This window comes from Pelodiscus sinensis, chromosome 29, assembly GCF_049634645.1.
Source record: "Pelodiscus sinensis isolate JC-2024 chromosome 29, ASM4963464v1, whole genome shotgun sequence".
In the NCBI taxonomy this organism is placed as follows: domain Eukaryota; kingdom Metazoa; phylum Chordata; order Testudines; family Trionychidae; genus Pelodiscus; species Pelodiscus sinensis.
Genome location: NC_134739.1, coordinates 6152744 through 6177595, shown reverse-complemented (window position 1 = coordinate 6177595; position 24852 = coordinate 6152744). Strand labels below are relative to the sequence as shown.

The 24852-nt window shown below is 48.7% G+C and overlaps 1 protein-coding gene across 18 annotated transcripts in view; it reads right to left on the bottom strand.

Moving 5' to 3' along the window:
* Positions 1-385: 385 nt before the first annotated feature.
* Positions 386-24852, bottom strand: part of TANC2 (tetratricopeptide repeat, ankyrin repeat and coiled-coil containing 2) — a 711362-nt gene continuing 686895 nt past the window's right edge. For 16 of the 18 annotated variants that reach the window (XM_075911616.1, XM_006125755.4, XM_075911614.1 and 13 more), the window contains 6 exons: positions 15591-15766; positions 15187-15319; positions 13681-13772; positions 12371-12517; positions 8698-8798; positions 386-6771 (listed from right to left, as the gene is read on the bottom strand). In XM_075911616.1, coding sequence (XP_075767731.1) covers positions 4830-6771; positions 8698-8798; positions 12371-12517; positions 13681-13772; positions 15187-15319; positions 15591-15766 — 2591 coding nt within the window. In that variant the 3' untranslated portion in view covers positions 386-4829. The remainder of the gene's footprint in view (positions 6772-8697; positions 8799-12370; positions 12518-13680; positions 13773-15186; positions 15320-15590; positions 15767-24852) is intronic. The other 2 variants (XM_075911618.1, XM_075911626.1) reach the window with 1 other exon arrangement.

Genomic DNA, 24852 nt, shown 5'->3' with positions numbered 1-24852 from the left:
AAATAATTCAGCCCTTAGTGGTTTATATTAGAAAAAGAGTTTGATTGAGTACAAGTCCATCAATTATTCAAGTAATTCTGAAAAAAGCAGATCCACCGTCGCCATTGTGCTTGTGTCCACATGCATTCCCACCCCCTTTTCCTTTGAGCAGCCAGAAGGGAGGAAAGGCATTTTGCTATGGAGGCCGCTGCAACATTGCACAGTAAATACAGTCGCTGGCACCCTCAGCCCTTGTTTAAAGATCAGTAATTGTGGTAGATGAATTGTCTGGAATGTCCAAAGGAAAAAATAACGACCACAGCCAAAGCGCTTGCAATTGATCAGTAAAGACCCACCTTAGCAATTAAGGTAAAACACTCACAGGCGTGCTGGGTGCTCTAAATAAGGCATAGCTGGCACTTCGGTTGTAGCTAGACTGCGTCTAGGTCACCCTGACTAGACCCTAATCCAGGAGTGGGGAACCTCTGGCCTCAGCACTGGGGAGCCCGCGCTGGCAATCCAGACCTCTCCGCCACCCGCCCAGAGCACACAAAAGCTACTAGCCTGGGCCCCACTAGACTCTGGTGTGTGAGGGGGATGTGGGGAGGGTCTTCCTCCTTCTCAGTCAGGGGCTTCTCTCTTTACTTCTCAATTGTGTGCAGCCCCGACTGAGTTTTCTGTGGGTCAGTGGCCCCCGACACAAAAAGGGTTCCCCGCCCCGCCCTAATCTTTGGACGAGGGGCCCGAGTCACTGGTTCTTGGCAGCCACCCTTCCCAGGACTTACCGCATCCAAGTGATGGTTTAGGTACATGCACAAACACGTCTACAGAAAGAAAATTCTAGGACCAGTCTTCAAGTCACCCTGTTCTAAGTTACTGGGCACGTGATTCCAGCAGACCAGGTCAGCCAGCAACTGGCCCAGGCCACCCCTACACAAGAGCAGCTTTCTGCACCCTGCAAGCAAAGGGGGTAAAGCGCTGGCCCTCCAAGTCTATTCTTCCTCCGACATGGGTTCCCAGGGCCTCACTCCTTGAACCCTTCCCTCCGCTAAGCGCCATCCCTTCCCGTGCTGTTCCTAAACTGGCCGGTAGCAAGCACTTGGGAGCCCCGCACAAAGGTCGCGCGCTCTCCTGGGCTTGGGAAGCAAATGGTGACTCCTGCGCTTCACAACTGGGAAAGACATTTGCGCTCAGGGCGCTCTCCAGATGATTTTGAGCAGTCACAGTGACATCTAGTGGCTAGTTTAGTTGCAACGACTTCAGGAGTATCCCACATTCCAAGGCATCAAGATGCTGTTTAATGTGGTGCACCTGACGGCTCCTACTCCCAATGGCAGTCTCTAATGCTTGAGGGGCAATGCTGGTAGTCTTAATGATTCCAACAGGAAAAAGGTACCGTATCGAGTCTACTTCGTCTGGACATCCTGAACCAGCTGGGGATACTGCCCTGCTGTCCTCAGCAGACAAGCTTCCAAGAGATGCAGCTAAGCTTAAGGAGTGAAGTGAAATTTCACTCTTGTGCTCTACTGAGTTGCCTTTAGACAGGGTCCTCTACAGCCCAGACACAATGTGACTGCAAATACAAACTGCTCTTCATTTTGTCCATGCCAGATACATTGCAGACACAAAAGATCGCTGCAATCAATATTGATTCTCAATTGAGAAGTGTGTTCCTTACCGATCCAGTAACGAAAAACTCACAAATATGCTTCAAGTGTCCTAAGAAAATTGCTGGGGAAGTGCTTTAAAAATCACTGCAAATATTTTTGTATTTAAAAATTACTCAATCTTTTGATGCTTATATACAACAGTTAGTTCTTGTGCTATAAATGTGATGATTCATTGCTTCATTTCTTTTTTCTTTTCTTTTTTTTTTAAAAATACACTGAGACAAGAGCTGTTATGCTATTTTTCTAATGAAGACGCTACTCACGCTTGAATATCCAGTATTTATCATAGTAACAAATTCAAACAGTAAAGTGCACCCATTTACAGAGAGAACAGATGGTAAACCATTAGTGCAAGAATCCTGTGAAAATGTAACACACGATATTGTGGCAAAAAAAACCCTGCACGCTACAGTATCTAAGCGTTGTTTCACTTTTGTATTAGTGTTAAAGTGTGAGCTGCTTTTTTTTCTCCTTAAAATATCTTCATAAACCCAAAGTTGTACATGTAAGTGCTTTTAGGGGACATTTCTAAAGTACAGTACTGGAATCACATGGCAGTGAATAGCAAAGCAAAGCACAGTCAGAGAAATTACAATGGCATTATTTTCAACAAGGATCGTTAGGATTCTCGTAGCAATCAGATGGGAGATGACTGACTGGTGGCAGCAGCATGTCTCACTTTACTGTATATGAAAAAGGGATGGGGTGAAATTTGATTACTTTTTCTTTTCAGAAGAAATGACGGAAGCTAGAAAGCCATTGGTTTGTTCAGGAAAGGCGGGGTTTGGAACAAAAACATGACGCTATTAAAAAAAAGATGAGTGGACACAATCTAGCTAGCTTGGTGCACTATAGGCAGATTCAAACAATCAGGTGCTCCTTATAAGGAATAACACGCTTAAAAAAAAAAGGGAGAGAGAAACAATACTGGTCAGTATCCTTTTTATGACAGAAACAGTGCATGCAGCTTCCTTTCCTCGTGGCCCAGTTAAACGTGTCAGGAAGGAGGCCTAGGTAACTAAGAAAGCCACTGCTTTTATAACCTGTGTAGAGATCCCTGTAATAAAACAAAGGGAGAAAACTCTGAGATGCACCTTCTCGCCCGGGCGGAAGAGGGGGGCGGGACACAACCCTCCAGTATAAATACTGGCTGGAAGCAATATAAAAGTGTCCCACAAATATCCGAGTGGAAGAAACACAATCCCCAGAGAACACAGAGGCAAAACCAAGAGAGCTTTCCATCTGTCCGTGAGACACACGCCTGACCTGTCCCAAGCATGGTGCCTCTCAGTTTGGTCTAAGTAGTGAAATTACAACAAATGGCGCTGATCCACTTTACAACTTCACACAAGTGAAAAGCTAATTGAAACCGGGTTTGCTAAGAGTTTTAGGGCTGGATCCTCAACTGGTTTAAAATTGTAGTGATGCTAAAGAGCTGAGGAGGGTGCCCTCAATTTGGTTCGATGCATGTTTCCTTCTATGACTAGATTCATGTAGCCCTTTGGAAACAGCGTTAATTCTTTCTTAGGACCGATTCCCTTTTTAAGAGTTGATATGAGATTCACTATTGGGCAGCAGGCACTGTTTTGCTTTAAAACAAGCTACAATATTAATGCTCTTCCCATCCACCTGGCTGTTTGCGCTCAGTTACTGAAAAGGCAGATTAAAAACATAACCAACGCGAAATGAAAAATATGCAGAGAAAGCTCCTTCTATACAAACAAAATTCCAGAAAAGGCCTGGAAAGTTCTGTAAAAATGTTTTTTGGAAATGTCCCCTTCTTTTCACACACTTGGTTGCATCTGATTTAAAAGAACGAAAGAAACCAGAATCAAACAAAAACATTTTCCTGAAATAGATCACATAAATTAATTATAAATATCTCTCTCTTAACTACAGGTCCTTAAAGAGCAAAACATTGTCTCTAACATTTACAGGCATGGAACACAGCAACCGCTTTCCAAAATCCCAGGAACAAATCTTGCAGCTCTAAGAAACACCCATTTACTCATTAATCCCTTGGAGGCGGGTGGCCCCTCACTCCAGCACACAGCTTCCAAAGAGCAAACACAAAGGAAACGGCCCGGCGAGCCGGTGTTTTCAGAAGGACTTCACTAATGTGACTCCTTGGACACTTTCTTTCTGGCTTGGAAACCTCCACGTCACGTTTGCATCATGATAAAAAAAAAAAGATTTAAGGTTTCTTCCTCCATTACGGTTTTCCTATTCAAATATTCCTCGCAAGCAAAATGAAAACCCTTTCAACTGTCCTGGTGAAAACGGGGCGGTGTGTGTCAGACGCACTCATCGGCTGGAGAGGTGCAGAAAAACGTGGTTAATTCTGCTCACAAAATGCACAAGAAGTTGCTAGCCAATTCCTGTGGCCGATTAAAATTCGCAAAAGGGGACGGAGTTTGATTTCTTGCTAAATATTTTGAAAATGCCTCAGAGTAAATCGATACTGTGGCATTTGGACCGCAGCTGTCAACGCAGTAAAGCAGCGCATGGTCCTCGCGCATTGCAACAGGCTACGTTATTGAAAACAAACAACAAATCTAATTGAGATGAAAATGCTATAAAACCAGCTCAAGCAGGATGGTTATTATGCATAGCTCCTTGTTATTAAAAGCAAATAACGCCCCACTTGGTGCAGATAACGAGCTCTTTTTGGACAAGAGACACCTGGGGAGAGGGAGGCGCAGGTTGTTTAGAGGAACACTGGACAATGCACATTTTGAAAAGGCGGCCAATTCCAACCAGTTTCCACTAGGAATTTTCCTCGTCATTTCCCATGAGAGCTCCTTTAGAACCAAAGAAAGCCAATCAGATTGCAATGTGCACTCTTGCAAAGAGCTGGTTACCTCCCACTGCACAGGGCACCTATCGGGGAGAACCCACTCCACGTGCTAACATCTCTCGATCGACAGCTGAAGCCTGTGAGGGAACTCAGTCCGAATTGGGCCAACGGTACTGGCTTGTTCGTGGTTGGCTTCCCCGTCGGCTGGGTACCCAAGGGTTCTGAGCGCGTGCATGGCTGTTTGATCACCACACAGAAATTACTGGAGAAACTTGCTCATGTAGCTACCAAAGAGAAATAATAGTAATAATAAAACTAGAGGTGGGACTCAAGCCTGGAAACGTGTGCTGAAAACAGAAGGGTCTCACTCCAACAACTGTCTTTTACACATTAGACTCCACAAACGGTCTCTTTGGTTTGATAGGGGATGTCTGCCCTTGTCTAGAGTCCCTGGAGAGCTGCCTGTACAGGTTGTCCTGGTAGGCCTGTGCAACAGGCAGTGTCCTAGCCACCTTAACATCTGGATATGAGGAGGGCTGGCTGACTCTTTCCAAGAGGTCTCCCCGGGACCCATTGGCTAGCATCCCATGGGGGCTGTAATAGTCTTCCTCTAGCAAATGGCCATTCTGTGCATTGTTGGTTTTGTTATAAAAGGCAATGTTGCTGATTGAAGAAGGTGGGCTAAACGATTCTGGCTGGGGGAGGTTGCCAGGAGATGTAGGACTAATAACAGTGTCCACTGAAGACACAGCCCAGGTCCGGGTCTGTTGGTGGAGATGGGGGTACTGCTGAGTCCGAGCAGTTTTATCTATAATTCCCATGAACGGCGTGGTCCGGGAACGGGCTGGTTCACTGGGGTAACTCCCCTGAGGTGGAGAGACTGGAGAAAGTTCATCACATGCTCTGTCATAAGCTGGCTTGAGAGGGATCTCCATTTGCTGAATTGAAGCCGAAGGGCGGAAGGTTTGCGTCAGGTTGGAGGTGGAGGAGATGCTATTGCTAGAAGGAGAGAATCGGAGGCCAACGCTTTGAGAATGAAGCAGCGGCCTTGGAGTTGGCGGGTGAGGCTTTATTTCGTTGGGGTTGATCGTAATGGGCCGTCGGATTAGGTGAGACACATCAGGAGAACCAAGCTGGCTGGAGGGAAGGGAAGAACGTTCCAGATCGAGCTTTGAGTGACAGACCGGATAATAGGAAGCTGACTGACTGCGCCCAATCTGAGGGGTCTGACTGTATCTCATTCCACCCCTGTATGCTGAGGAAGGCCGCTGAGGAAGATCTTCTTTCGTGAGTCCTCCGTGCTGGCAGATGGCTCCCGCACTGAGGCTGGCTTGGACATGCTGCACTGGTCTACCGTCGCCTATTATGCCGCTAATTGAACCCTGGTAGACCAGCCGACTCTGGCCAACTCCCATTTCCCCTGATGCAGACTGGTATTTGCTGGCCATCGAATGGGCGACTTGGCTGTACGCGCCAGTTGGAATCACAGTACTGGAATGCACCGCAGAGCTCGGCTGGTTGCTCCTCACAATCTGCGCCTTGGCTGGCTGTAGCCGGAGCCCTTGCTGGGGGACTGCAACAGGAAGCCGGGGGATCTGGAAGGACCGCTGTGTCATTTTTGATAACGGCGACTTGGGCCTCCCCGGGAGTTGACTAACGCTAGGTTCCTGCTGGTAGCGCACTGGGGAGCCAGACTGGGACCTATAGACACTTATGCTTTCGGCAGGAGGGCTGGCTCGGTACTGAGGCCCTCTACGGAGAGGTGAAGGTGGCGGACTCTGATATTCTTTGCCTTGCCCTCCAACGGGAGGTGGACTGAAGCGGTAAGAGGAGCCCTGGTGAGCAGGGGGAGTGTGCGGCGGACTAGGTCTGTAATGAGAGTTCTGGTGCGTTGGAGAGAGCGCAGGAGAGGTGGACTGGTACCCTTGTCTTGTGGGGGAACCCACAGAACTATTGGACCTGAAATCAAAACCTTGGTGGGACCCAAGAGGCGAGCCAGAAATGTAGGCTGAATCCCGGTGAGCGGGGGAAGGGGGTGGGCTCTGAATGATGGGGAGCCCTTGGCTCGGCCGCGACTCTGTCTGTAAGCCGATGGAAACGTTTTCTACATCCTGCTCAAGATACTCCTCTTCAAAGAGATCTTGCACAGAGTACAGTTCTTCCTGCTGGGCTTCAGGCTCCGGCTCCGCCGGGGGCTGCTGCTGCTGCTGCTGCATCTGTCTGCATTCTTCCTCCACTCTCATGAGCAGCCGCTGGATCTCACGATTGTTCGGACACAGCTTGATGGCCTCGTTCAGATCCTCCAGGGCTGCTGAAAACTGCCTGCTTGACAAGGGGACAGACACGAGAAGTGAAGTTACTCTGGAGTGGAAGGAAGCCTTTGGGGGAGTCTAGGGAGCGGAAGCAGCTTGTCTTGGCTTAGGAAGAGGCTGTGATCTCTCCTGGAAGTGCCTCTGGCAGGTTACTTTACACCACCCAAAGGAAGCCGCTGCTAGTCATTCTGGGGCGGAGGGAGACATGGGACTGGGGCAGCACAACCCAGCCCAGGAATTATCCTTTCACGGGGAAAGTGCTTTGCGTGTTCATTACCCCTCAAAGCACCCGGGCGCTTTGTCAGCCCACTGTCCCCTTTCTGAAGCACGGAGGTCGCCACTGGAGGAAGCAAGAGCAACTCGGTCCACATTGACGGAGCTGCAGCTGCTCATGCCAGCGGCCCAGGTCATATCCTGGCAGGGGCGTCTCTAGAATTCCCACAGGCCATGCCTCAGACAAGGCTGCCTCTCGGACTTTGCTGGGTCCTGGGTTTGTCTCCTCGGGATGATGGGAACAAGGCAGGGAGAGGTCCCAAGAGTCGCAAGCTCGCAAGGCCCCGTGGAAGCTGCTCGTTGGGTCTGACGCTGTAAAGGCGAGCCTAGGAGGAGTGAGGGGAGGGGGTACTCAGGGGAGGTGGGTTGTCATTTACAGGGACACTGTTAGCGTTTGAACCAAATTGGATCTATTTGAACACGACTGTGATCTGGCGGTGAACAGCCTCCAGAGTCAACGTGTGACTTTTTATCAAATGCTCCAGTTCACTGCTCCATCATAGAGACACAACCCTCCCCCCCATGCCTCCCAACACTAGTCAGTCCTGTGGTAAGACCCTCTCCAAAGCAGGGGAGGGCAGGGAAGAGACCTGAGCTCCCCAGACCTATGCTGACCTCAACGGTGATGCTGGCGCACAAACAAGGAAGGAACCCAAAAGAGCCATGCCGAGCCTGTTTCACGAGAGACGGGGCAATACGGGGAGGACTAACCCCTCTGCAAAAAGGCAGGGGAGGGATAATGCGCTGGAGCCTGCGGGCAGGAAGGCTACAAAATGTCAGTCTGGTTCAACTCGCAGGGCTCGGCTCTGGAGGAGAACGTCGGGGGTTGGCTCCCTCCGAAGACGGGAGCTCCCTGCCGTGCAGTGGCGGTGAAGCGTCGTCTTTGGGACGAGCGGTTAGGCGGCAGCGTCTTCTCCTCCGCTCTCAGATTTACACAAATGGACATTAAATGGCCTCCAGCTAGAGGGGAGGCTCCGCGCTGCCAGGCAGGCCAAAGTGGCGCTGCACGGCCCTGACTGGCGCAGTGACAATGTGCTCAAATGCAAACCCTTCCGCCAGCTCGGGGTGGGCACTGAGGGAGACGGAACGAGGGAGCCCTCAGAGCTGCATCTGACATAGGGGGAGAATTCCCAACATCGCACCTCTCAGCAGAGCTTCCCCTCGTGCCCAGCACGGAGCAAGAGCCACTGCTGAAGGCACCAGCGCCTGGCATTTGCCCACAAAGTCACTGCAGCAGCTGTAGCCAACTTTTTGCCCTGAAGAAGAATGCTTTAGGATGGACAGATTCATAGATTCCTAGGCCAGAAGGGACCATCCACAGGCCTTAGCAAGTCTATGAATAAGTCTCTGCTTCAAGTCCAACCCTTCAGTCGTGATCGGAAGCTTTCCAGGGATGGCAGGTGCTGAGCGTATTCCAACAACTTCAACTACAACGAACGTCTCAAAAGTTCACTTTAACGTGCTGCAGAGGGATTACGAAATACGAGAGGATGTTGATTTTGGGGCCTTTTCCAGGCGCCCTAATCAATGTTCCTTTGCGATTTGCTCGTACGGGAATACTCGTGTAGTTTTGCCCAGTCAGTTCCTACACCACTGTGCCCAGGCTTGCGGAGAATAGCCCCTCTCACTTCTCTCTCTCTCTCTCTCTCTCTCTCTCTCGCCTCACCTGCTGCTGCGTTTGGCCCTTGCTCTTGCATAGTAAGCTTCATAAGATTTCGGTTTCAGCTCCAGTGCTTTAGTGGCAAATTCCTCCGCCATTCCAAAATCCTGTCATTACAATAGGTGTGCAGATAAGTAATTGAATAGATAGAAATAAATAAATAAATAAAAATATATACAACTTGGGAACAACAAAAAATTATCTGGACAAGGTTTTTGCATGAAGAGTTGGAAAACCTGGTGGTACTTTTAACATGGATCAGACAGCATTGATCGCAAGAGAGCTACAACGGTGTCCGCAAGAGTCAAACCCATTTCATAATGTTAGACACTGTATGGCACCCACACTAACGCACAGGGACATTTTCTCTCATTCTACCTCTCCTTTCTCTACCGCTTGGATCCCAATCCGGCGCATGCAGTCCCTGCCCAGGAACCTACATCTGCTCTCACAGAGACAGGCAGGTCATCTCCGGAAGGGTTTTCCACAGTTGAAACCATTAGGAAGCCCTTCCCCCATCCTTCCACTGCCACGGTGACTTGTCTCTGACACACACGCTGACCCTCGGGCTTGTGAATAAAACTTCTTTGGGAGGAACGGGATATTGGTGCCTACATAGCTGTGGGCATCAGCGTATAGGGAGCACTGTGGGACCCATTCCACAGTTCACTCTCTCATGTGCCTCTTTTTGTCTCTTTGAGGGTACGACTACACTGCATGCTTAATTCGGAATAAGCTATTCCAGAGGAAATGCTCCGACATAGCTTATTTTGAAATAGTGCGTCGATACTACAGGGAAGCCTTAAAATGAGTCTGAGGCAGGCTCCCCTAATGTGGAGGTGCTACCTCGATTCAGAGCCCCATGATACACTGGGGAGTAATTGCTTTGAATGGCCCTGGGGAGGAGCTATTTCGAAATAGCAGCAGTGGCGCGTCTACGCTCCCACTATTTCGAAACAACTATTCCGGAAGAGACGGTCTTCCTCATGGAATGAGGTTTACAGAAGTCGGAATAAGCCATCAGCTAGTTTGAAATTATTTCAAAATAATGGAATTGCTGGGTAGCCGCTCGCCCTGTTATTTCGGAATAAGGGCTGTTACGCCGAAATAACGCTGCAGTGTAGACGCACCCCTAGAAAACTTGGGATGAAGGGGAAGGGTGTGGAACAGAAGGTAGATCAGTGAAAATGCTTATGTAGGGCACTGCCATGAACAGCATATTAGTGGCTGTAATTCCCTTCGCTCGATCTCGCGCCAATAGGCCTAGCCACTGAGCTCAGATGTGAGCACCCAAGGGGGCCCACTCCCCATTGGGATGGCTTTGGCACAGCCCCTGCTTGGCCCTCATGCCTGGCAGTGGCTTTGAGCTGTACCAGTCAGCTGCTCTGGGATGCACTGGTTAAAACAATTCTGTTTTGCTTTAAAAAACAAGCCAGGCACACCCTGCTCGCCTGCACATGGAGTTTAGTGCACATTGCCGTCACGAAGGAGGGTCACTTGGAAACGCTTTTGGTCTCCTATACACGGGGAAGGATTTCTGCGACCCACGGCTGTGTGCTACTTCCCCACTCAATACAGCGTTCCCAAGGAAGGATGCACTGTCAACAGGACTTTCATTTTGACTGGGTTTGGCTCCTGCACTGCCAATCACAACGCACCAACCAGTCATCAAACTAGGGATGTTAACTATCAGTTAACTGAATAGTCGATTAACCTTGTGAATGCTTCTCGGTTACTCGACTATTCTAGAGTCCCTAGGGCTGGGGCTGGCAGCCAATGAGCTCTGGGCCCATTCCCAAGGAGCCCTCTGGTACTCTGCGCTGCTGCCTCTGATACAGTGTGGGGTACTAGGCGGGAGCTGGTCCGCGAGAGGAGCCAGTTTAAAAACCTGCTCCCCTCACAGACCAACTGCCTGTGGACCTGTGCTGCTGCCTCTGTATCAGAGGCAGCAGTGCAGGGTGGCAGAAGCCCCTGTCTGAGCTACTAAACCCTGTGCAAGCTGGAACTCAGCCAGGCTGGCTGCCCGCATGGCTCCTAATACACATTAAATGCAGAGCTGCAGCAGGGGTAGGTCTGAGACCTGGTACAAGCCAGGGCCGAGCCAAGCTGCTGACCGGCCTGCTAAAAAATTTACTGGAGGGGGTAGGAAATGCGTGTAGTCTATAGCATTAACCTATAAGCTTTTTCTTATTGGTTAATCAACTAGACTTACATCCCTAATTCAAACAGAAGTTAGACAATTTGTATTTTATGAAAGCCATGTCTTCAGAAGAGAAAGCTGTTCAGGGAAGCTCACTGCATTTCAGTTCTATTCTCAGATACTTGCGGCCTTTTGTTCAAGTATCTTTTGTTTGATTTAAAACAGATCAGCTGTTCCTTGAACGTCTCAAGGCTTCTCATTAAGCAGATTTCTGTGGCCAAATACACAAAAATTGCTCAGAGTGGCTCTGCATGGGCTGATTTTAGTTTGCATCTGCAATTCCAGGCACTCAGCTAAGTCACTTATCTGAGGGTGCAATCTATGATTTAGACATTCATGTGAGCGAACTTTTGGGTGGCATTACATGCCCCTGCCATTTTGTGCCAAAAAAAAAAAAAAAAAGAGGCACTTTTAAGGCTTGGCTGAACATTTGGCCCTGAAAGGGCAGGCTTAGCAGAAAGTTGGCTTGTTTAAAGATGAGTTGAACATCTCTGTAGTGTTCTCTGATCATTGTGTTGTTTGCTAGCCAGCATTAAGATCCCTACCCACATCACCTTCATCTCTCTCCTTCAATAGCTTCAAGCAGGGCTACTGAACACGTGGCCTGTTTGTTTGCGGCCCGCGGTGGGGTTTGGGTTTCCGCGGGGCTCAACATATGGCCAGCGGGTGGGAGCCGAAACAAAAATGTAGTCAATATAATGGTCGTCTGTTGATATGCAACCATACGTTGAGGACCTCGGCATGTGCCGTGAGTATTATTGTGGCCCCAAGAGTTTCCAAAATTAAGTAGCTCTGGCTTAAAGAAAAGAAGGCAAAGTCCCTTCCCTTGCAACATAATCCTGGCCAACACTTGGATCTAATGCGGACTTTTCTCAAGTCTGTGGAAACTGGTCAGGTTGTGGAGATGTGTGGCTTTCAGAATCCACAGAAGGGGAGAGGTGGCAGGTGTCTCTTTTGGAAGAACAGAGAAACTCTGGAAGGTTATCCCTATGTACAGCTCAATTAGAGCAGGAGGAAGAACAGGGGCATGGTGTTCTGGGAGGAGGGAGAGTGTTTCTGGAGTGTTTCATGGCCTTGGGGAAGTGGGAGCTCTCTAAGCGTACGTTCCCCAATTTCAAATTCATTAGTATTCAAATGATCACATCTACCGACTCCATCCCTCACCACTGCCCTGGATCTCAGAGAAATCCTATCCTCTGTCTCCACCCTCACGTTCCTATTGTCAACAGGAGGGAGTCATAAAAAATTCAGAAAGCGCTAAACACGGCAATGAATTTTTAATAGTTCGAAATGAATCTTAAATCTCTACTTCACTTCTTCCGAATTGTAAATGCCAGTGCTCTGTGAAGGACAACCAGGTTACAAAGAGGAGAGATTTCAGAGGCCGTAGCAGAACTATGGGAGAGACACACTGTGTTATGCGCAGGCAGGAAGCTGGCAGCTTGCTCTAAAGGCACTTGAAGTGGGAGTGGAACTTACGTTCATTTTCCTTCGACAGCGGGAGAGGTTGAGGAGCAGAGACACCTTCAGCTCGCGGAAGGTTTTCAGGTCTTCTCCAAACCCTTCTCTGGGGAATTTCTTCAAGGCGTACTGGTAGCGCTGGGCGGCTTCCTTCACTTTACCTTTCTAATAGAAGGGGGAGAGGTCAAAATGCACCACTTGGTTGCGTTAAAAGCGGCAGCTGCGTGTTAACTGCTGAAAGGCAGCCCAGTGTCCATGTGGACAAGGGAATCCCGCTTAGGAGCCGATCTCCCCCCGGAAATAGGAGCCAGCACGCATGATCACGGAAGCAGTTTCTAAAATGGGGACATGCTCTGCAAGAGCTGCTCTCCCAGCAAGCAGTGCTCTCCTGCGGCACCACAGGCCAGAGGAGGAATGCGCTGGCAAAAAGGATCCATGTGAGAGTGAAATTGAGTTTGGCTGCCACTGCCCTGGCTATGCCACCAGTCTTAGGTGTAGCCCTTCACTCAGGCCTGCAGCACCACATGGAAGCACGAATCACACAGCTTTCCAAAAGCATTACAGACGCTGTTGCACTGTGGCTGGAAAGCTGCTTCCCAGCCAACCTCTCCTTGGGACGGCAACTGCATCGATTTCTGAATTTCCTGGGCTAAGCAAGCAGGCCATCCTCTTTTGAAAACTCCTGGGAACTGTTAGAATCGAAGCACGTTTTGCAGGTGCAATGCTGTGCTCCTTGTGGGAGATGCAGCCTCAGATTAGCCCGTCATGGGCAAATAGAACTCTGGGCCCTTATCTTCGGCACAGGGGAGGCCACATCTGGAGGACTGCATCCAGTTCTGGGCCCCCCACAACAGAAAGGATTCTAAACACAGCCAACCCATGTCCTGACAATTTGCTTTTATTACATGGACATTTTTTCACCGTGTTTTCCCGTGACACCCGAATTGTCTTGTCTCCAGACTCTGCTTTGTAACAATGACCCTGCCGTGCAATTACATCAGTGCTATCAAATCCCTGAAACATGCTTGGGTTGCGGAGGTTTTAAAAGGGAAAACCAATGAAGTCTCATTTTGAATCCGCACAACACAGTCATATTTTGCGGAGTTTCAGCCCAGTTTAAATTTAGCAGTCGGAAGAAGGTAAAACTCTTCAGCGCTGCAAGAAATCCCGTAAGCATTCTTTCTGACAGAAGTTTTGCTATCTTGGATTAAGGGATCAAGTGTCCCCTTGCAAACAGACACCTGAAGAAGAACAAGCCCTCCCACAAAGTAACTCTGTAGCTCCCACATTCTCATCCCTTTGAAAAAATCTCTGCTCCCCCCTCTCACCTTATAGAACATGTCCCCCTCCTCCATCAGCTTGCTCAACAGGATGATCATGATGTCTGGCTTGGAAGTGGCCATCGCCCATGTTGCGGGACCTGTAGTATACAGGATGCATGATGGGTAAAAACTTATACAATGCAAGGGTGGTAGGAAGCTAGGTGGAAAAAATATCCTGGGGTTGGAATTTCTGCTGGAGAGAACAACTTGGCGTGGCCAAGGAGCAGATTGCTCCAAATGATAGGGCCGGCAGGTTACCTTGCATGTCTTAGCACCGTCTTCACCACAGTCTCTCCTTGGTATGCATTTAAAAAATAGCCCAGTCTTTCTGAGTGACCACAAGAGGGCAGTACTGTTCCAGAACAAGTTAGAAAAAGGTGCAGTTGAAAAAATCATGTTTAAAGAGGAAATCAAAGTGGTTACATAAAAAAGCACTTTAAGTAAAAATATTATAGAAATGTAACAGAACTGATCCATAATTCAGCCACCTAGATATTAGGCTGAGGGGTTGATTTAAAACTTCACATGCTGTGAAATATTAAAGAACAGAAATTTCAATAAACCGGAGAATAACACGGCATCTTTTAGGCAGAGCCCTCGATGAAGCAGTTCCTCCGCAGATCAAGTGATTCCTCGCAGGCAGAGACTGCACCAAGGCGGGGTCTCACTGACCTCAGTGAATGGAGAGTCAATTGACAGATCAAGGTCTAATACAGCTAGGGAGCAGTGGCAAAAATCTTAGCAGAGTGCATTAGTCTGGGTGAAGAATGAGTCAACCATCTTTTACAAGTGTAGTGTTCAGGTTAGGGTCTGAGTTCAAGTTATTCTCTGCAACAGTCATTAAAAAATATTTTAAGGAGAGGAAAATTAAATGATTAGAATTAAGGGGGAATGCGTGCAGGCAAAATCAACCAGGAGAAAGCAAAGCTGACAAAGCCATCAGATCAAGCCTGATGCTGAGAGCAGTGAAATATACCTCGAGGACGACTTGGTAACGTCTGACAACCTTCAAAGAAAGGAGAAAACAAAAAGTTGTGGGGGGCGGGGGGATGGATGAAGGTGAAAAAAAACAAAAACAAAAACAAAGAAAGGAAAAAGCAGCAGTGAGAGGCAGGCAGCGAAGAAGCCAATGCACCAGCAAAATCCCCTCCACGGGCAGGTAACGTGAGCGGCTGGGGAGCAGCGCAGTTAACGCTAGAATCTGAAAGCATATACAGAGCACGTGAAAGCAGCAGCTCACAGCAATGCATGAAGACGGCGCTCTAGAGAACGCGCCTAGCCTGATAGAAAAGCATCACTGTAGGAAAGGCCTCGCCAAAGAGACAGCGGCTCACTGCCTGAGGTTGCTAAGTCGCCCGGCAGTAAAAACAGTTTACCAGACCGAACATGGCCGTCAGAACTCAAGAGCTGCCCTCCGCATTAACACTCACACCAAAGTTACGTTTCCGTTGCAGGAAGCCCGACCCACTCCCCAAACGTCCAGCACAAAGGGGGGTGCCCCCTTCTCCCTACCTATCTTTGCTCCTTTTTTCAGAAGAGTGACCACGACGGACGTGTTGCGGCATCCCACGGCCCTGTCAAGGGGCCGCATCCCACTGTAGTCCACATGCTCAATCATGGCGCCGTGGTCCACCAGAAACTGAACCTGCAATGACAAATGCCAGAATCATAACTGCCCTGGTCCAGACCACTGGGACAGAATCCGATGCACCGGGTATGGAGCTCAGTTCTGGTCCATCCCGGGGCGCATCACCACGGTATCCCAGATAAAGCGACTCTCATGTTGCTCGAGTCTGCAAGTCAGGGGTGCTACGTGAATGCCGGCAACGTGCTTGTGATTAGCAAGGAGACGAGGGAGACGTTTGGTATTTCTGCTCATTTCTTCCTTGCTCTGCAATTATTGCCACGGCACTTACCACTTCTGCATCACCATAAAAAGCCGCCAGGTCCAGGGGGGTGCGGCCGTTTTTGTCAGCATGGTCAGTGGCGGCTCCATTCTCCACCAGGGAACGCACCACAGCAAGGTGGCCCTTCAGACAAGCCCAGCTCAAGGCAGTCAGCCCTTCTTTGTCCATCAGGGAAATGGACGCACCTGAAAGAGCAAGTGCAAGTCCAGGTAAGAGTTCTTTCTCGCTTGTGCAGCATAGGGAGTATGTCTAGACTACATGCCTCTGCCGACAGAGACATGTAAAATAGGCTACCCGACACAGTCAATGAAGCGGGGATTTAAATATCCTCGACTTCATTAAAATGAAAATGGCCGCTATGCTGTGCCAGCTCAGCTTATTGTTGGCCCAGCGCGGCAGTCAAGACGTGGATCGGTCGACAGGGGACGCCTTTGTTGACCACTCCCTTATTCCTCGTGAAATGAAGTTTACAGGAGTGGTTGACAAAGGCTTCCCCTGTTGACCGATCCACGTCTTGACTACTGTGCTGTGCTGACAATCAGCTGAGCCGGCACAGCGCGGCGGCCATTTTTATGTTGATGAGGCTGGGGATATTTAAATCCCTGCTTCATTGATTATGTTGGGTAGCCTATTTTACAAGCCTCTGTCGGCAGAGACATGTAGTCTAGACCTACCCAGGGTGTGTAAATACTCAATACCACGTAATCACCCTTAGCATGGCCACACAGCACCTCTGGTTATTTGCAGAGAGACAGGTAAATATTAGCTGCTTCCCCCATTTTACCAGCCTGACGACCCCTGTTTTTCTGGTGGAGCAGTTAGCTGCCATGCTCAAGGTCCCAGAAGCCATCGGTGGCAGAGTCAGGAGAAGAACTCAAGGGCTACGTCTACACTGGCATGATTTTCCGAAAATGCTTTTAACGGAAAACTTTTCCGTTAAAAGCATTTTCGGAAAAGCGCGTCTAGATTGGCAGGATGCTTTTCCGCAAAAAAGCCCCGATCGCCATTTTCGCGATTGGGGCTTTTTTGCGGAAAACAGTACTGTGCTGTCTACACTGACCCTTTTGCGCAAAAGTCTTTTGGAAAAAGACTTTTGCCCGAACGGGAGCAGCATAGTATTTCCGGAAAAGCACTGATGATTTTACAGGAGATCGTTAGTGCTTTTCCAGAAATTCAAGCGGCCAGTGTAGACAGCTGGCAAGTTTTTCCGGAAAAGCTGCTGATTTTCCGGAAAAACTTACCAGTCTAGACACAGCCAAGGAGAATTCTTCCTTTGGTCACTGGACTAACGCTGCCTGTGACGATCAACCAATCAAACCTGCTTTACACCCCGTCAGCACAATTAAAGGGGAACCCAACGGTGGTGTCAGCACGGCCCCCACCCACGAGTACTGAAGAAACGAACGACGTACAACTTCTTGAGGTCCCAAGTGATTGTGGGCCAAACCCTGAGAGGCCCGGGAAAGACTTGTGCCTGGCAGTGATGGGAGGGGTAAGCAGAGCAGCTGCTCACTGGAACCTGCTTCGGCACAGCAGCTGCAGCGCCCATGCAACCGCTGCAGCGGTGCCGCAACCAACACACTGGCTCCAATGCGTGTGCAAAGCTCACCAGCTGCACATGAACGGCCAGTCTCAGAAAACACAGGCCAAGCCGCTTGCCGACTGGGCAAGCCCTGGCTCGGGGCGTGGCATTTCCACAGGGGCGAAAGCAAACAACTGCAATAACGAAAGCAGAGTCCCCTGCTCTGGCCAGGGGCTGCAGGGGGGTAATGGACCCTGAAATCCCCACCGAACGGCAAACTCGAACAGTTGTTCCTCACTGAGCACCAGCAGCATCTACCACACAGTGAAGGACTCAGCCCCTGCCTCAAAGAGCTGGATAAATGCCGGGAAAGAGCTTTATTTTATAGCAGCAAACGTGGCGTCGGCCCTACTGAGACATTCTAGTGACGTGGGGCTAGACCGGGGAGGGGAGGGGGGCGGGAATAATCTTTGATAGGGAGCCACTGCGAGATTTTGGGAAGTGGTCAAGGGCTGCATTTTTCTGCGGAGGGGGTGCAGAGTCTGGGATGGAGGTTGAGTGCAGAAGGGAACTTGGGGCACAGGACTGGAGGGCAGGGGAGTGTGGGGTCTGGGAGGGAGCTGGGGTAAAGAGGGGGTAATAACCTGGGGTGGGGGTAGGGTCCTGGAGGAGGTGCAGGTCAGGATTTGGCCTGCGGGAGGAATGTTGGAGGGGGCAATGGGTTTGGATAATGACCTGGGGCAGGGGATGGGGGCACAGGAGAGGATTCTAGCCTGGAGGAGGGGTGTAAGAGGGGCTGTAGGGGCTGGGAGGCAGTTGGGGTATGGGAGGGGATGGCATGCAGAGTCCTGGAGGGGGTGCAGGAGAGGTTTCTGGCCTGCGGGAAGAGGGGCTGCAGGGTCTGGGAGGGAGCTGGAGGAAGGGGATGGGGCGCAGGGTCCAGGAGAGGGTTCTGGCCTGCGGGAGGGGTCTAAGAGGGGCTGCAGGATCTGGGAGAGAGGTGGGGTACGGGAGGGGATGGGATGCTAGAGGCAGGCTCTGGCCAGGGGGCACTTACCTAAGCAGCTCCTGGCCCACAGCGCACTCAGACAGGCTTCCCTGCCTGCCAGCAGCCCCAGACTGTTCAAAGCAGCTGGTCAGTCTGGAGCAGCTGTTCCATGTGTCTCTCTGTACACTGGGGGAGGCTTTGTGTACTGCCCCGCTCCCCAGCAAAATCTTTCAGCTCCCATTGGCCGGTTTCTGAGGGTGGGGGCAGAGTGAGAAGCTCCCCCCCCCCCCCCCCCCCCGCAGAGAGCCACAGGGAGCAGCCAGCCGCTTTGAGCTGCGCTGCTCTGTGCCGTGCAGGGCCAGGTCACAAGCCCATGGACCGTATCATGCGGGCTAGACTCACCAAGCATTTACAGTCACTTGTAACCTAATGCAAGGTCATGGCAACTGAAACCTACCAGAGAGGCGCTGGAGCATGTTTGTCCCCACTTAGCTCTGGAGGTTTTTCTGCCAAACTCCTGAATAGCTGGTCAGATTTGAGATCCCTCCCCACAGACATCAAGAAGCCCATTCTCTCCCTCTTCGGAGCCACATGGACAGGGTCTTGAATAAAATGCAAAGGCATCCTGCAATAATCAGCCATAGTGGCTCTGTCTACACAGGAAAACCAGGTGCTTTTCCAGTTGAGTTAGCTTAATTTTATCAACCCAACCGCTCACCCTCCGCAGCGCTCACATAGTCACAGTTTAACACCTTGGAGACCCTCTGGGCCGGTGCTGCTGTAATTATGAAATTAAACTAACTCAACTGAGCTCACTTGATATTTACCTGGCAAAGAGACACGGACGAGAGAAAAAGGAAATGCATCGACCTCCCAAGAGAGATGCATGCTAGATAAACGGTAACATTTCTATTGAAAAATACGTCAGTACATGAGATAAGTAAGAGGGGCTCTAATTCAACTCTCAGCCAAACAGGCCAAGGATCAGCTCTAAGATCACCAGGCCTGGCAGAGTGACATGCAGGAACAGAGAACCGAAGGGTTACACACTATCTGTACACAGGAAGGAACCAAAGGGGCAGCTACAAACCAAAATGCCCAGGCAGGTGTGTGCCTCTGCCGAGGAAGGAGAGGTGGGTGATTTCCATAGCTTAGAACTCAGTGCTATGAAACAGAGAACATAAGAATATAAGAACGGTCACACTGGGTCAGACCAAAGGTCCATCTAGCCCAGTGTCCTGTCTGCCCACAGTGGCCAATGACAGGTACCCCAGAGGGAAAGAACAGAACAGGAAATCATCACGTGATCCCCCCGACACCCATTCCCAGCTTCAGAAAAACCGAGACTAGGGACACCCTTTTCTACCCAATCTGGCTAATAAGCCATTAAGGCCTTTTCTTTATGAATTTATCTTGTTCTTTTTTGAACCCTGTTAAAGTCCTGGTCTTCACAACATCCTCTGGCAAGGAGTTCCACAGGTTGATTGGGCACTGCATGACAAAGTACTTCCTTTTGCTTGTTTTAAACCTGCTACCTATTAATTTCTTTTGGTGACTTCTAGTTCTTATGGGATCAAGTAAACAACTTTTCTTTACTCACTTTCTCCACACCAGTCATGATTTTATAGACATCTATCATATCGCCCCTCAATCTCCTCTTTTCTAAGCTGAAAAGTCCCAGTCTTTTTAATCTCTCTTCACATGGCAGCTGCTCCAAACCCCTAATTATTTTTGTTGCCCTTTTCTGAATCTTTTCCAATGCCAATATATTTTTTGTGAGATGAGACAACCACATCTGTACGCAGTATTCAAGATGTGGGTGCACCATGGATTTACACTGAAGCAATAAGGTATTCTATTTCTAAGGGTGCGTCTAGACAGCACCCTTCAGTCGGAATAAACTATGCAATTTGCGCTACGCAACTCTGAACAAACTCAAAGGAAATTGTGTAGCCTATTCCGACTCTAAATTGAAATAGCTTATTTTGAAATTTGCGCTGTCTATACAGCACCAAATTTCAAAATAAGGCACTATTCTGACAAACCTCTTAGCCTTCCTGGAACAGAGCAGAATAGTGCACTCACTATTTCAGGAAATAGCGGGTGCTTTTAAAGACGTGGCGTTGCTATTTCAGGATACTTCCGGTATTCCGAAAGAGCAATGCAGTTTGGCCTTCTCCCTATTTTATTTCCCTTTTTAATGATTCCTAGCATTCTGTTTGCTTTTCTGACTGCTGCTGCACACTGAGGCTATGTCTAGACTATGGCCATCCTGGAAAAACTCTGCTGTGTCCAGGGAACACGTTTGCTCTTCCGAAATTTTTTTCTGAAGAGCAGACGTGCTCATTTGGAAGCCCTGTATTCCTCATTTTATTAGGATGATGGGCTTCTCTGAAAGTGGAGGTTTTCCCAAAATTTGGTCTAGTCTAGACTGGGCCAAATTTCGGAAAAACCTCTTCTGAAAAAAGAATCAGAAAAAGGTCACAACTTGCGGCAGTCTAGACGTAGCCTGAGTGGATGTTTTCAGAGAACTATCCTCGACTCCAAGATCTCTCTCTTGACTGGTAATAGCTAATTTAGTCCCCATCATTTTGTATGAATTGAGCAGTGTTTCTTAAACTTTTTAAGACCGAGGAACACCAAAGAATAATTTTTTTTTATGGGGAACACCAATGATTTTTTTGGTTGAGAAAAAAAAAGAAGATCCCCGGGAAAAGTTGTTGAGCCAAAAAAAATAAATAAAACCAACCCATGAAAAACCAAAAAAAAAAAAACCCGAAAACAAAAAACACCACAATAAAAAAATGGAGGCTTGTCCCTTTGCAGGCGGTCATTTTGAATTCAGTTCTCTCCGTGGCACACCTGCGACTGCCTCACAGCACACCGGTTAAAAAATGCTGGTATAGCATTAGAACAAATAAAACTTGCACCCTTGGAAAAACAGTTATTATGAGGGATAGATTTTTGCAAATGGCTTTTAAACTAGTGTAGTATAACAGTTGTCTCTGCATTGCCAGACAGAGATCATGCCACTACCTGATTTGAAAGTGAAATTGAAACACACAACTTCTCCATGCTAATCCAAGCTGTAGTTTACCATGTGACCCCAAAGGCCTTGCCTCTGGAATCTTGGCATCAGTGGGACCCATGTGGATCAAAGCCAAGTTTTTCCAGATCTGGGTCTGCCAGCACTTCAGAGCTGAGGGAATGGAAGAGAAAGTTTATTCTGTTGGCTGGTAACTCTCTTACCATCCTGACACTTTACTGTCCCCTGAAGAGATGGGAAAACAAAAGCTGATCTACAAGTGAAAGATACATGGATGATTCAAGGTCCGGCCAGGAAGACACAGCGTTTAGAGATCTTTTGTGCCTGCTGAGACTATTCCAACAGCTGTTTGTATATAAAGGAAGCGGCTTCATTTCTATGCTAATGGTCCTCCAATGTACTGTGTTGGAAAGCAGAGATTGCCGGTAGCATAGGGATGGTGTCCCTAGCCTGTGTCTCTGGAGGTGGGTGACAGGGAAGGGATCATGTGAGGACTCCCTGTTCTGTTCCCTCCCTCTGGGGCATCTGGCATTGGCCACTGTCGGCAGACAGGACACTGGGCTAGATGGACCGTTGGTCTGACCCCATAGGGCTGTTCTTTTGTTCTAATTCTAAGCAAAGATCAGCCCAAACCACTGAGTTCTTCCTTTCCTCTAACTACCCTTTGCACCACGCATTATAAGATTGGTGACTGAAAGACGCAAGATGCGCTGTGTCTGCTGAAAAGTGTAACCTATGTCCGATATTTCAGATATCTCAAAAGAGATCTCAAAACTGAACGCTCATGTCTCTGTGTACCGCAGTTCCAGCCCACCATCCGACAGAATTTCAACCAGTGGCAGCCAGAGAATGTCAATGTAACATCCACATGCCCAGCAATTCTGGATAGTATTAAGAGCAGCAGGTAATTCTGGAAAGGGGAATTTCAAACTGATTGATGACAGTAACTCTGTTAATAAAAAGTGTTTGCAAATGTTGGCTCTTCTAATCAAGTTCAGTTAAATAAGATTTGCTTTGCAACATACTAATTACCATTTATGGTTTCTGATTCGCAGTTTGATTTTAATGAAATGTTAACAGAATTGTCAAAGCCATTTGAATTAAAATACACCGTCGAGTGTTGTATTTTACCTGAGCTTGGTTTAGGTTTTCAGCTGTATGTTTTATGCTCGTGAAAGCTAATTAAGCTATTGTACTGCAGAGTGAATGGACTTATGAACTCTTATGTAGCAACTCTTATGAACATTGATTTTCATGTTTTCAACCTCTCTACCTCGCCAGGGTCATGAAGCTCAGGGGCACATTATACATGGACTGGACTTTTCTGACCACTTTATATCCAGGAACAGATTAGCTGATTTGGCTCTTGCATATTTGCCTTGCTATGGAAAGCGTTCCCTCCCCTGCTCACCCAGGTTTAAACAATGTGCATCTCTCTCCTGTCTGGTAAATAATACTGATTTTAAGATGGAGAAAAGTGAAGGTCAGAGTTTTAACAGGGACAAAAAGAAAAACGTGATTAATATGAAAAATCTCACGAGCCCACATTTAACATGGCTCATTTCACTATGCAAGTCATAGCACTGAACAAGGGAGAGCCCTCTCAGAATGGACATGATGGGCAATGGAGAACTTGCACTCAAATATCTGGGAACCCTTCCATGCAAAATAATATTTTAAATGGCTCCGTCAATAATTCTATTCAAGAGTCTTGCAATTAATATTGTGGCCAGCTCCCATAACAGCCTCAGGCAGGCTCCCTGCCCCCGCTCAGCACTCAGAAAAGCCGGCTGCGGGGCCATGTGCGTTTTGTGATCGCTGCGAGCCCAGGGGAGGGGAAAGAGGCTTCTCATGCTGCTCCCATCCCCAGAAAAATCTTACAGCTCCCATTGTTGGTTTTCTCTCTACACCCTATCCCCTCCCAGACCCCGTATCCCAGTCCCCTGCCCCAGGTCACAACCCCAAACTCTGCACCCCCTCCTGGATCCCTACCCCAGGTCACAACCCTCTCCCAGCTTCTGTACCACCTCCTACAACCCTCCTCCAAGTCAGAATCGTCTCCTGCACCCACACCCTCTCATGGACCCTGCACTCCCTCCTGCACCCATAGCCCTTGCCCCAGGTCACAACCCCCTCCTTCACCCAAACTCCCTCCTTCCAACCTCCCCCCCCCCCCACACTCCCAATTCCTTACTCCAAGCTCCTTTCTGCTCCCAGCCTCCTCCCCAGACTCCACACCACCTCCATTAGTATCACGGAAGAGTGTGGCCCTTGACTACTTCCCAAATTCTTGGTGTGGCTCCTCAACAAAATTATTACCCACCCTGAGAAAGACACAGCTATTTATGTCAATAGGGAAAATATTCCTCCCCAAATCACTTTTGGTTTAGAAATCAGATCTGAAAAGAAAAAATATCAGGACAGAAACTGGAGGAAAATTAAAAACGTCTGAGGCCTTTCTCCAGTGCTGGAGATTTTCCCTGCTCTGTGCCACAAGTGTGGATACAGCTTCCCTGTCAGTGTGTCATGTGGCTATGCCCATCCGACCCACCACTGCAAGGGCAGGCAAGTGTAGACAAGGTCTAAATCCTTGTCCGTGCTAGGAATTTCCCAGGTGCTCACACTAATGTGAGCAGGAGGAGCAGCTAAAATAGGGCAGAAATGGTTCAATTTCAATCGTTAAACCGTGTCCCAAACTATGTTCAAAACGGTTTCATCGCCATGATTGAGTCTCAAGATTTGGTCTTGCCAACACCTGCATTTACATGGTTTCCAGCTGTAGGTTAGCCGCATCCATTGTTGACACTCGTTATTATCAAGAAGTAAGTTTCCATTCCCCGCTCGAGTCGCACAACTCTCCCCCCCAAATTTGCGCAAATGGAATTCAGCCAGGGGAAAAAATTCCCTGCTTTAAGTTGCTTCGCTGTAAGTCTATGTTTTTTGGAACGTTTCACGGATTTATAGTGAGGACGGCTTGTAAAACTTGATGGCTAAAGTTTTCACTGTGTGGAGCTCATTAAGCGGCGAGGAAGTGGGTCTTTGCCCACGAAAGCTTATGCTCCTACACTTCAGTTAGTCTCTAAGGTGCCACAGGACTCCTCGCCGCTTTTGCAGATTCAGACTAACACGGCTACCCCTCTGATACTTGGAGCTCATTAAGGCTCTCAAATGAGCAAATGGCATTGAGGCTATATACATCCAAAACAAAACCAAAATTAACAGCCAAGACTAAGACCGGGACTACTCCAGCCTTATTTCCCTAAAATTACAAGCCATCACTTCCAACAGTGAAGATCCACTGATGGTAGCAACTTTGGGAGCCCTAGTGTAGATAGTGCCCCCAACCCGCAGCATCCCCTAGACTTGCTTCCAGCAGGCTTAGATGACACGATGGGTAAAATTCCAGCTCCCAATCTGCATTAACTTGCCAACCACTGTTACCTAAGGCGGAAGTGGACTGTTAGTAACAACAGTGAAGAACTTTAGGAACAACAGTCCAATGCAGAGACCCTCCAATTAAACTGGGCAGGACAACTCTGCCGTACCACAATGCATGCCATTTGACTAGAGGGTCACTCTACATCAGCTGCACTAACTCTTACTTTTTTAAATGTGAGCTTCAATGTCTTCAATGTACATTGGGGGAGGAAATTGGAGGAGTCCTGTGACTGCCAAACCCCGTTAGCACTTACGCTTTATCTCACCTTCGCCACCA